The sequence below is a fragment of the Bos javanicus genome, chromosome 7, assembly GCF_032452875.1.
Source record: "Bos javanicus breed banteng chromosome 7, ARS-OSU_banteng_1.0, whole genome shotgun sequence".
Classification (NCBI taxonomy): domain Eukaryota; kingdom Metazoa; phylum Chordata; class Mammalia; order Artiodactyla; family Bovidae; genus Bos; species Bos javanicus.
Genome location: NC_083874.1, coordinates 21254790 through 21268365, shown reverse-complemented (window position 1 = coordinate 21268365; position 13576 = coordinate 21254790). Strand labels below are relative to the sequence as shown.

Sequence of the window (13576 nt, the reverse complement as noted above, 5' to 3'; positions counted from 1 at the left end):
ATCATGCTCAATGGTGAAAAGAAAAAAGTATTTCCTCTAAATCAGGAATAAAATAAGGCTGCCCACTTTTGCTAATTTTATTCAATATAGAATTGGAAGTCTAAGTCAGAGCAATCAGGAAAGATAAAAAAAAAAAGAAAGCTGAGCGGAGAAGAATTGATGCTTTTGAACTGTGGTGTTGGAGAAGACTCTGGAGAGTCCCTTGGACTGCAAGGAGATTCAACCAGTCCATCCTAAAGGAGATCAGTCCTGGGTGTTCATTGGAAGGACTGATGTTGAAGCTGAAACTCCAATACCTTGGCCACCTCATGCAAAGAGCTGACTCACTAGAAAAGACTCTGATGCTGGGAGGGATTGGGGGCAGGAGGAGAAGGGGACGACAGAAGATGAGATGGCTGGATGGCATCACTGACTTGATGGATGTGAGTCTCAGTGAATTCTGGGAGTTGGTGATGGACAGGGAGGCCTGGCGTGCTGGGATTCATGGGGTCCCAAAGAGTCGGACACGACTGAGCGACTGAACTGAATGAAGATCTACATGTTTACAACTTCTAGATAAAAACACAGGAGAAAATCTTTGTGGTCCTGGGTTTGGAAACAATTTCTGAGCTATGTCACCAAAAAAGCATGTGATAAAAGAAAAACTGATAGTGAGACTTCAACGAAATATAAAACTTTTCAAAAACCATCACTAAGAAAATGAAAAGACAAGCCACAGACTGGGAGAAATATTTTCAAATCACATATCTGATCATGTATATGAGTCCAATATATAAAGAGCATGACTAAATAATAAGAACACAGGCAACCGAATTTTAAAATGGGTAAAATATTTTAAGAGATATTTTACCAAGAAGATATATAAATGACCAATAAGTACACAGATGTTTCATGCTGTTAATCATTAGGGAAATACAATGAGATACCACTACATATCCTCTAGAATAGCTATAATTAAGAAGAATGATAGTTTAAGAGTTGGTGAGAATGTAAAGAAATTAGAACTCTCATACCATGCTGTCGGGAAAAAAGAAGTACAGTCACCACTACGGAAACCTGTTTTGCAGTTTCTTCAAAAGATAAACATACATAAACCACAAGACACAAGCAATTTCACTCCTAGGTATCTATCCAAGACCAATTTTGAAACTTATCTGCACAAAGACTTAACGTTTTTAAAAGACAAAAGAATGTTCCTAACAGCATCATTTTTAATAGCAAAAAAACTGGCATCATTCAAATCCCCAAAGATCACAAAAGGTGGTGTTTTCATATAAAGAGTCACGTCTAACTCTTTCAGACCCAGGTACTGCAGCCCACCAGGCTCCTCAGTCCATGAAATTCTCCAGGTAAGAATACTGGAGAATTCTTCTCCAAAGAATCTTCCCAACCCAGGAATCAAACCCCGGTCTCCTGCACTGCAGGCAGATTCTTTACTGTCTGAGTCACAATGCTTGGATGACATCACCAACTCAGTGGACGTGAGTTTGAGCATACTCGATGAGACAGTGAAACCTGGCATGCTGCAGTCCACGAGGTGGCACAGAGTCTAATACAACTGATCAAGTCAAAGAAAACAGATAAAGACAAAATAGTGTACAATCTGATTTATATGAAATTCTAAAGAAAGGCAAAACTAGACAGAAACCAGGTCCATGGTTGCTGGGGGTAGGACTGCAAAGGGACACGGAACTTACAGGGATGATAAAACTGATGGTTTCACAACTGTATGTATTTACTACAACTCAAACCGTACAATTCAATTATACAATTACAGTGGGTGAAATCACCGGGTATTATTAATAACTTGATAAAAAGTTGTTTAGAAGTAAACTAAAGTACTTACCATTGTAGCCTTCGAGAACAGAATCAATAATAGGTCTGGCAGTTAAGTTATAAACATCTAGTTGTTTACTCTCTGGTCCAAAAACAGTATCAAAAGTAAATGTCTTTGGAGGTTCATTGGAGGAATCAGTCTTATGTACAGTGATAGTTCCCCTCATCTCATCCACACTGACAGCCTGTTTGTAGCACATTGATTTCTCTCTCTCATTGAGGGGCCGGCACCTAACAACCACCTTCACATTATCACAGCTTTCCGGCTTCTCTGATTTATTGATCTGGTGGAGAAAATATTTACAAATAACGAAAAGAACATTTACTTTTACCTTCAACAGATTAAATTTAAAACCTGAAAAGGCTACTTTGCCACCACAGTGCCTTGCACACATTAAACACGCCATAATTATTTGTTAAATTTAATTAAAGATCTTACAGATATATAGAAAAACTTATTAAAAAGGTATAAAAATAGTTTCTTTTATAATACAAATAAGGAAAGAGGTAATTTAATTTACATTTATAGTTAATGCTATTCAGGCAGAAAATCAGAATCTGTAGGAGACTTGTCTTTCTGCACAAAGTCCCTGACTTCCTCTGAGTTTCCTGCCTATAGAAAAACAAACGTGAATGTGGTTAATAACTTTAATCAAGAATCCAGTAGTAGGTCCTCTGTGCCCTCTCAGACTTTCAATTTTCTTTTCTACAATGCATTAGTTTAAAAAAAGATATGAATCAAATAATACATCCACATACGGTCTACTTTTCCTATATTAGTGAAAGACAGAAAAAAAAAAAAAAAAAAAGCCTAATGGCAGAGAAAAAAATATTTTGGAAAAAATTTTTAAATGACTCTACCCTTATGAACATTTGTATACGTCAAGTTTCAAACTTTGAAATTCTATGATTAAGCATCTATATTAAAATTCAATCCAGTTATTAAATATAATCCAATTATTATCCAGTTTAACAGTTAAGTTGAACAGATACTAAATTCCTACTCTTTCAGATACTCTAAGCATCAGAGAAACAAACATGAGCCACTGTCATTCACAAGGAATAGATGATATCAATTCAACACACTTCTTTCCATCTCTACTTTCACCACCTTATTCCAGGTTATTATCTTGTCCCGAATTATAAGAGATTCCTAACTGTACTGCTGGGCTTCCCTGGTGGCTCAGCGATAATCTGCCTGGCAATTCAGGAGTCTCAGGTTCGATCCCTGGGTTGGGAAGATACCCTGGAGAAGAAAATGACAACCCACTGCAGTATTCCTGCCTGGGAAAATCCCAAGGTCAGAGGAGCCCGGGAGGCTCCAGTCCATTGGGTGGCAAAGAGTTGGACATGACTTAGCAACTAAACACCACCACCAACTGTACTGTTGCATCTAATTAGGTTCCCCTATGGTCTGTTCTCTACCCGGCGGTTGGTTTCAACAAATCTAATTATGTCACTCCCCTACTCAGAACACTTTAGTTTCCCACAGATTTTAGGATAAAAGTCAAAATCCTTACAGTGGTCTGTGAGGTCTGGTTCTGGCCCATGTCCACTTCTCCAGCTTTATTTCACAAGTTACTCTGCTTGGCTTTCTTAGTCACAGCCATACTGGCTTTCTTTTAGGCCTTTTCTTGTCTTCATGCTTCCTCTCACCACACTCCTTTCCAGGTGCTGTTTCTTATGCCTAAAACATACTCCACCCTCTTCAATTACTTTGCAGAGCTCAGCTCAATAGCTCCTTCACCTGGGAAGACTTCCCTGACTGCTAAGTCCCTGACTAGAGTTGACCTAATATAGGTCCTGATAGCACCATTCTTTCTTCTGCATTGGTTACAATTTTATTTATTTATTTATTTATTTTTGGCTTCTTATTCTATTAAAGTCCCTGTCTGTATCTAAATGAGAAGTTTCAAACAGGTACTCAGTCAAGGGACTAAATTTAGCCCACAAATGTCTTTTGTTTGGCTCCTATTATCTAAAAATCTTTTAAGTTAGTTGCTAAATTTAAAAATTAGAAATCTCATTAAAATAACAATCTCTAGATTCTCTGAAAAAAATAAGATATCTGACATTTGTAAGCCAGCATTCCTACATGGCAACATTCAGACAATTCACCAGAGTCTACTTCTATCTACTGTATGCCACCTATCCACTTCACTTAGTTAAGCGTCCTATCACTGTAAACATGTGTGGTTTTCACCTCTGCCCTACAGGGCAAGCTTTTCCCTTCCCAAGTTCAAGAACCTGGCTGGTTTTGCTCAATAGTGTATCTCCAGTGCCTAGTATGTAGTTGTTGTTGTTGTTTAGTTGCTAAGTCGTGACCCTATGGACTGTAGCCCGCCAGACTCCTCTGTCCATGGGATTTTCCAGGCAAGAATACTGGAGTGGGTTGTCGTTTCCTTCTGCAGGGGAACCTCCCCAACCAGGGACCAAACCAGCTTCTCCTGTATTCAGTTCAGTCGCTCAGTCCTGTATTACCGGGGGGATTCTTTACCACTGAGCCACCAGTGTGGCTGGTGCCCAGTAATAAATTGTTGAATAAATTGATAATTAAATAGAAAGCAACAAGGAACAAATGTTAAGCGTCTAATGCTAAAAGTCAAGCACTGTCCTTCAAGCCTCCTGCGCATTATCTTATTTCATCCTGATACCCCCATGAGGAAAAGTTTAATTATGCAGAAAAGAAGAACCCAGAAAGATAAATTACCCAGGGCCTCGCAACCGGCCACTTCTCAGGTGTTCTCCATGACCCTATAATGGACTTACGACGCCTGCTTGAGAGAACGATAATAATCTGTGAAATCCTACGAGACGAACATACGACCACCCACCACTCACCCCCTCACGTAAATAACCGGCCACAGTTGAAGTGTTCCCCATGACTGGACTTACGACGCCCCCTTATTAAGTCACACGATAATAATCTGTGAAATCCTACAAGACAAGCATACCATCACCCACCACTCACCCGCCTCACACACAAAGACACCTACGGATTACATTCTGCACTGTAAGCTAGAGCGCCACGAGAGGGATGACAGCTCGAGTCAGAGGCCTGGAGTAGGGACAGACAACCCGTGCTCTGCTGCCTTCCGGAGCTTGGCTCCGCGACGCAGAGATCCACCGGGCATCCAAGAGCCCACCCTCCGCGGCCGCTCCTAGACCGCCTACCCAGAGAACAGGGCTGGGAGCGAGAGCGCATCCTCTGGCACAGCGCCTTTATGTCAAGCACCCCAGGCCTTTCGGGATGCACCAGCGACCAAGGTCGCAAGGCCTGCTCCGGGCCCCTCCCAGGGTCGGGTGGACCCCCACTTGCCCGGGCCCAACCGCCTGGCTCCCACACCGCTTGGCCCGCCCGGCCCGGCCCGGCCCGGCCCCGCCCCACCCCACCCCACCCGAGCCGCCCGCCTGCTCCTCGCCTCCATGGTAACGGCCGCGCCACCCGGCCAGGCCGCAGAGATGAGGAGGAACCCCAGCGGCTGAATGACTCTCCTTACCGGCATTGCGGCTTCCTCCCGTGCCCCGCGGACGTCCCCGCCCGGGGTGCAGTCCAACGACAACGGGTTCGCGGGAGAGGCGGATCAGAGACTACTGAAACACTACCTTAGCGCACCCAAGACTGCGGCTCCTCTGGTGAGAGCTCGCTGTGCGCAGGCGCACTCCGAGCTCGCCCCGCCCCGTCCCCGGGCACGAGGCTTCCTCCGCCTCTTGTATTACGCCTGCGCCAGAACTTTCCGAGTCCGTCTCCTAGGAAGCGACTGCGCTTGCGCAATGCTGCCATTCCGCTGCCGCTGGAAATCTGGCCGGATTTAGAGGTGGGATATCTGACTACTACCGATGGGGAAGAAGAGGCAGTCGTAGACCGGCAACGCCGCCCATCTTCTAGCGCTTGCTATGTTCTAAATATTATAAACAACGATAGCAATTGTACATTGTGTTTCCTCAGAAGAGCCACTTTACATATGTTATTGTGCTTGATTGCCAACTTGATTATGACCTGTCTCACCATTAGCTGAGGAACTTTGTTAGTATTCTCACAATTACCTCCAGAGCCTAGAATAGAAGCTGGCACAAGGTGGGTTTTCAATAAATATTTGTGAAAGATATTTGGCAAAACTAATACAATTATGTAAAGTTTAAAAATAAAATAAAATTTTAAAAATAAATAAATATTTGTGAAAGAAAGAATGATCTATCTTAACCTCTCCCCTGAACACCGCTCTGCTTGGACGTACAATAGACATTTCAAGTTTATCATGTCCAAAATTGAAACGTTGGTTCCCACTTCCTATCGCCTACTAGTACCTACGCCACATCTGTTAAACATAAACAATTTTAAAAGTCCATCACAATAATGTAAGCTGGATTCTGACAATTGATCAAGTTAAAACCAGTCTTTTTCTCTCATACTTAATATCCAATCTTTCTATAGAACTAGAACTAGTAGTCTCTATCTCAGAAGTAGAACCAGAATCTGACCACTTTGAGCACTACCATCTCTCGCCTGTATTACTAAACAGCTCAGAACTGGTTTCCTTGCAGTGCATCCTCTTGCCCATCCTAGTCTACTTTCAACACAAGAGACGGAGTGCTGGTGTTAAAATGAGTCAGATACTGTTGGTGGCTCAACAGTAAAGAATCCGCCTTCCAATACAGGAGATGGAGGTTCTATCCCTGGGTGAGGAAGATCCCCTGGAGAAGGAAATGGCAACCTACTCCAGTAGTCTTGCCTGGGAAATTCCATGGATAGAATGGCCTGGCAGCTACAGTGGGTAGGGTTGCAAAAACTCTGACATGGCTTAGCAACTAAAACAACACTGCCTTCATTCATAACCTGCCAGTGATTTCTCATCTCCCAGCATAAAAGTCACAGGCTTGGATCACAATCCCTGTTTCCTGCAATCTTCCCTCTTACTCATTATTGAAAACTGTACTTTGGCCACTTCATGCAAAGAGTTGACTCATTGGAAAAGAGTCTGATGCTGGGAGGGATTGGGGGCAAGAGGAGAAGGGGACGACAGAGGATGAGATGGCTGGATGGCATCACTGACTCGATGGACGTGAGTCTCAGTGAACTCCGGGAGTTGGTGATGGACAGGGAGGCCTGGCGTGCTGTGATTCATGGGGTCGCAAAGAGTCGGACATGACTGAGCGACTGATCTGATCTGATCTGATCTGATCCCTCTCGAACCAGCTCCAGTTGGCCTCCTTGATTCATCTGACCTTGCAGGCATGGTTTCATGATAGAATACAAGGCCTTCTATGCTTGCAGTAGGAGCTAATAAAAATACTTAGTGTCAGCATACTGTTCTAAGTGCTTTAATTCCTTTTTAATTATTAATTTAATTGACATAAAAACTTTTTAAAATAGGTACTATTAGTCATTTTTATAGAAAATAGGAGGAACTATTTCAGATTTAAAAAACTGAAGCATAGAGCCATTAAGTAAATAACTTGTCCAAGGTCATACATATGGGCAGCAACAAAGCCCAGATCCAAAGCCAGGCCCTGCCTAGAAAGCTCCTCGATAAATATTGCCTGACTCCCTCATTGCCTTGAGAATATCTTTGTTCACATATCACCTCCTTGGTGAACCCCACCAGTGATCTCTCTACTTAAAATGCCAACCTTCAGATATTTTCCCAGTCGTCCAGTGGTTAGGACTCTGCTCTCCAATGCAGGGGATGCAGGTTCCATCCCTGGTCAGGGAACTAAGATCCCACATGGCACATGGTACAGCCAAAAACTAAAGAAGAAAACAAAATTCCTATCTTCAGTCCCAGCCTTGTTATCTTCCCTCCCTAGTTTATATTTCTCCATAGTACTTACCACTCTCTGATATATGATAGATACAATATATATCTGCTTTATTGAGATTCACCAGTTTATACAATTCAATGATTCTTACTGTATACAGAGCTGTGTGACCATAACCACAATTGATTTTAAACATTTTCATCACACCCAAAAGAAACACTTATAGCTATCACTCCCCCTTCCCCCTTGCAACATCCCAGCCCTAGGCAACCACTAATCTACTTTCTGTATCTATAGATTTGCCTATTTTGGACTTACCATATAGATAGAATTATATAATATGTAACCTTTTGTGAAATGATGTCTATCACTTAGAATAATATTTTCAAGCATCACCCCTATTGTAACATAACAATAATCCTTTTTATGGCTGAATAATGTTCTATTGTATGAATAGACCACATTTTTATCTATTTATCAATTGATGAACATTTGGGTTGTCTCTACTTTTTGGTACTATGGACAATAAGTTTTTGTAAACATGTTTCATTTCTCTTGGGTATATACTACAAGTGAAATTGATGGATCATTTAGTAACTCTAATGTTTAACATTTTGAGGAACTATCAAGTTGTTTTCCAAAGTGGCTGTACCACCAGCAGTGTAAGAGGATTTCCATTCCCACCAGCAGCTATGAGGTTTACAATTTTCTCTACCTCCTCGCCACCACCTGCTGTTGTCTTGAATTGCTTATTATGACCATCCTGCTGATGTAAAATAGCATCTCATTGTAGTTTCTATTTGTACTTCCTTGATGATTAGTAATGTTGGACATGATTTCACACACTCTTTGACCATCTGAATATCTTCTTCAGAGAAATGTCTAATCAATTCTTTGCCCTTTTCATTATTAAGTTGTAAGAATTCTTTGTATATTCTAAATACAAGTCTCTTTTCAGATACATGATATACATGTGCTTTCTCCTGTTATGTGTGTTGTCTTTTGAATCACTAGATGCTGCTCTTTGAAGCACGAAAGTTTTAAATTTTTATCAAGTCCAAAATTTTCTTTTCTTGTTTATTTTCTTGTACATTTGGTGCAAATCTAAGAAACCACTGCCTAACTCAAGACATGAAGATTTTCTTTTTTAACAGTTTTCTAGTTTTAGCTCTTACATTTAGATCTATGATTTATTTTGAGTTATTTTTGTATATGATATGTTATTGGGATCCAGTTTCATTCTTCTGCACATGAATATTCATCTGTCCTATCACATTTGCTGAAAAGAATGTTCTTTCCCCCACTGAATTATTGTAGCAACCTGGGCAAATGACAATTGGTCATAAATATGAGGGTTGATTTCCAGATTCTCAATTCAATTCCATGGATCTATATGTCCATCCAGTACTATATTGTCTTGATTATCATAGGCTTGTAGTAAGTTTTGAAATTAGATACTGCGAAGCCTATATATCTGCTTTTTCAAGGTAGTTTTGGTCATTCTGAATTCCTTGGTTGTTCATAGGAATTTTTAAAACACCTTGTTAGTTTAGATCTATGATCTATTTTCAGTAATTTTTGTATATGATATGATATAGGTATCAAAAAGACAGCTAGAAACTTAATAGGGATTATGTTGAATTGATAGTTCTGGAACTATTGCTATTTTAATAATTTAAATCTCCCTGTTCATAAACATGGAATGTCTCTCCATTTATTTAGATCTTCTTTAATTTTTTTCAGTAATGTTCTGTAGTTTTCTGTAGCATACACACATATTCCCCAAGGGTAACCACTATCTTCCGAGAAGGCAATGGCAACCCACTCCAGCACTCTTGCCTGGAAAACCCCATGGACAGAGGAGCCTGGTAGGCTGCAGTCCATGGGGGTCGCTAAGAGTCGGACACGACTGAGCGACTTCACTTTCACTTTTCACTTTCCTGCATTGGAGAAGGACATGGCAACCCACTCCAGTGTTCTTGCCTGGAGAATCCCAGGGACGGGGGAGCCTGGTGAGCTGCCGTCTATAGGGTCACGCAGAGTCGGACACAACTGAAGCGACTTAGCAGCAGCAGCAGCAACCACTATCTTGACTCTAAAATTATAGACCCATTCTTCATGCTTTTTATAAATGAAATCATACAGCATGAATTCTTTTTTATCTGTCTTCCAACATTCAATATTATGTTTGTAAGAGTCTTCCTTACAATGTGGTATAGTATCCCCTATATCGTGTGACTATACCACAATTTGTTTATCCCATTCAATTATAGATGGACATTTAGGTTGTATCCAGTTTAGGGCTATTACAAATAGTGCTTCTATGAACATGTAGGCTCACATATGCATTTCTGTTGGACATACATCTAGGAGTGGAATTGCTGGGATTTTCATATATTCTACGCAAGCTTTCCTCTTTCCTGACTAGAATATAAGTTCCACCTCTCTCCTATTCATATAGGTCTTCCCTAGCGGCTCAGACGCTAAAGCGTCTGCCTACAATGCGGGAGACCCGGGTTCGATCCCTAGGTCGGGAAGATCCCCTGGAGATAGGAGACGGCAACCCACTCCAGTACTCTTGCCTGGAAAATCCCATGGACGGAGGCGCCTGGTAGGCTACAGTCCATGGGGTCGCAAAGAGTCGAACACGACTGAGCGATTTCACTTCACTTCACTTCTCTTCTACTCACTGTTATTTTCCAGCGCCTAACACATTGCAGCCTTCAATAGATAACCTTCTCCCCAGCCGCCCCACCCCGGCTGGGGACTCTGCACCTGGGGCTAGGGCTTTAGGTGCGGAAGAGGGGCTCGGTAGGTGGGCATGGGGTGGAGTAAGAGTAGAGAGAATCTTTCACCCACCTGCGCGTTCTCCCTCCCGCCGCGTCCCAGGGCCGGGAGGAGTGGGCCCCAGCGCGCCAGGACAGTCCCAGGGCCAGGAGTGGGGGGTGGGCCAGCTGGGCCCGCTCCGCCCCGCCCCGCCTCGTGGCCTCCCCAGCTGCAAGTCACTGACGCTGGGTAGAAAACGCCGAGCTAAGCCGGGACCCAGACCCAGGATCTGACGCAGCCATGGCTTCCGGAGGGCGGCATGCGCCGCAGACCTCGGCCTCGGAGGTGAGACCCTCCCGGTGTCCAGGTAAGAGTTCGGACGAAAGTCTAGGCGAAATGGCCCTTCGCTGTCCGCTCCCCCCGCGGCCGTGGAACGTCTCTCTCTCCGCGGCGATCCAGAAAAGTTTCTCGGAGGCGTGCCTGCGCGATGCGCTCCGGTTCCCCGCGCCTCCTTCGTGGACCAGATCCGTGCCGGGGGGAATGCGCGCTCGGCCACCTGCAGGCCCCGATCCCGCCGCAGCTCGGGGGCCGTCGCCCGCACCATCTACGCAGCCCCCTGTCCCCAGCGCCCCCAGGCTCATGCAGAAAACCTGGGGAGGCTTCCCGGACCAGCGCCGGCTGCTCGCCTACCTGACGCAGGCCCAGGGCCGCGAGGCGCGTCTGTGGCGGGGTGGCCAACTCCAGGTACCGGTACCCTCGCGGGGCCCACCCGGAATCACGGTCATCCCCCTCCCTCACGCGCGCACGGGACGAGGCCGGGTTCCACGTGCACCCGCGACCAGGTGAGCCGCACCCTGGAGCCTGCACCCTCCCCAGGTGCGTCCCTCTCACGAGGCGAAAGACGAGATTCCCCAGCTTATCTCACTGAAACGGTGCTTCATTAGAGGGCTTTGGAAGAGGGCTTGAGTTGGGGAATTCGGCTGAAGACCCAAAAAACGGGCGCAGGAAGGAGAGGGCCTGAATGGGGGAACAACTGCACGAGAGAGACACTTTTACGTGACCGCTATTTATGGTGAAGGGGCTTCTTACAACCCCTCTGGTCCAGCCACTGATGGACTGAGACCGACGACCTTCTCTGCTCTCTCCCACCTCCTCCTTTCAGCAGGCTGAGATTTGCGAAGCCTTCAGAGAAGTTGTGTTGTGGCTCCTGAGAGTTGAGAACATCTTTGACTTCTCTCAGACCACGTTTAACCTGGCTCTCTCCATCTTCAGCCGCCTCATAGTTTCAGTAAAGGTAGGGGAGTTATGAGGGATGGTGACAGATGGTTGGGTGTGGAAACTGACCTTTGTTTCCTGTTGCTACCTGACAGGGGAGCCATCCCAGGTGCTCAAACCCAACATTATAAATAAGTCAATGGCTCCAAGAATAGGACTGGAATTGGAAAATCCTACCACCTTACCTGTCTGGTTCCGTGTTGTATGGCCATCAGTGGTCAGCCTGAGGCCAGGAGGGGGCTGTGTGTTCCCTGAGATGATGCTGTATTTCCCATCTCCAGTCAGTCTTCTAACAAAGAGCTATTGACTAGTCATCTGTGGTTCTGAAACCAGGAGGTTTTCACTGGTCACATCGAAAAATGGGGCTAAATTCCTTGCAAATAAATACAATGTCTTTTTTAAAAATTAAAAAAAAAAAAAAAAAACTCGATTTCTTAAAAACAACAAAAAACCCACAGATGCTTTATGGTTAGTCTCTGACACTCATATTCTCAAATGTGTCTCTTCCATACTGCAGATAAAAAAGCATTTACTCCATTGTGTCACAATTACTTCCTTGAGACTTGCTACAAAAGTTAATGAAGAAGAGGAGGTATGCATCCCTGGAAGCTGATTAAGGGCTGCTTTTGAGGTTTAGGGGTGTTTAACATTGGAAACACGAGTTTCCTGAAAGGTCTGTGATCTTGGGAATGGACATTTTGGAAAAGTCACACCTCCCAGGATCTCTGCTGTCCCTTCCTTAAGCTTGTCAGACGCTGGTGGTGGTGGTTTAGTCGCTAAGTCCTGTCCGACTCTTGCGACCCCATGGACTATAGCCTGCCACACTCCTCTGTGGAATTTCCTAGGCAAGGATACTGGAGTGGATTGCCATTTCCTTCTCCAGGAAAACTTTCCAACTCAGGGATCAAACCTAGGCCTCCTGAAGGATTCTTTACCCATCTGAGCCATGGGAATTCTGGTACCCCACAAAAGGGAAAATAGAACAGCTGAATTGTCCTGGCCCAGCAAACCCGGAAGCCTGACCTCCTGGCAGATATATCTTGCCGCATTGGTTGATGGAAGATGTCACTTCCCACTAAGCAGAGGAAAGTGGCCTCCCAGACCATATGGCCTAATAGCCATCCCCCAGAAACTACATCCAAGAAAGCTGCTTGAGACTTAAGGACTTGCCTGTGTCAAAGAAACTGGTCTTCAGGGAGTCTGGGACCCTCATCTGGGACGGGCAGGAGGGCCACGAGCAGTGGGTGGAAGAGAAGCCCCCGTAAGTGCTTCAGGCTTGCTTGAATTTCTCCGTTTCACTATGGCTCCTGTTCAGAAGATCCTCTCCCAGTATCCTTCCCAAACCTCTCTCCCTACTTCCCTCCCTCCAACCTCTCCCCCTTTGTGGAACCACTGCCATTTATACAAGGTCCCCTTAGCTGATCTCAAGGTCCAAGGGGCCAGAAAAAGGCATGGTGTGTCCAGTTCCAAGCTTGCAATAAAAACTATTTTAACCCTGTTTGTTAGAATGTAATGTGTGCCCCGCAAAGATGCTTTTGTCCAACTAAGAACCAAGTAAATAACCCTTAAAAGAACAATTTCTAGAGGTTATATAATACTTTGTTTATCTAAAAGAGTAGGACCAAGTCTTCAATGCACTTGGTACTTGAATGTTTACTCATAGACAAGCCTTATAATTTCTCTGGGGAAAAGTCATAGCCTTCAATAGAGGCTGAAAGGAATGTGTTTGCAGCTATGGTGTTACCTGGTTCTGGGAGGTTTTATCAGTGAGTCTGTCTGACGCAGACCAGGAAGCTCAAAGGCCTACTTCTCTCTATGACTAACAATCATGGTAGTGATCAGGACCAGGAATGGGTAGAGTCCACAGCTGGAAAGCTTTGAGTGAGTTCCTACAGGTGAATGTAGGAGACGGCACAGTCCCAGCCTCCAAAGCACCTTT

General features: G+C 44.4%; 1 protein-coding gene across 6 annotated transcripts in view; it reads right to left on the bottom strand.

The window, feature by feature from the left end:
• KIF3A (kinesin family member 3A) overlaps positions 1-5536 on the bottom strand; it is a 92647-nt gene extending 87111 nt beyond the window's left edge. Inside the window, exons 1-2 of one of the 6 annotated variants that reach the window (XM_061422821.1) lie at positions 5337-5536; positions 1847-2120 (exon numbers count right to left, since the gene is read on the bottom strand). In XM_061422821.1, the coding sequence (XP_061278805.1) occupies positions 1847-2120; positions 5337-5342 (280 nt within the window). In that variant the 5' untranslated portion in view covers positions 5343-5536. Of the gene's footprint in view, positions 1-1846; positions 2121-3356; positions 4513-4832; positions 5174-5336 lie in introns of those variants that run through there. The other 5 variants (XM_061422824.1, XM_061422826.1, XM_061422820.1 and 2 more) reach the window with 5 other exon arrangements.
• Between the last annotated feature and the right edge of the window lie 8040 nt (positions 5537-13576).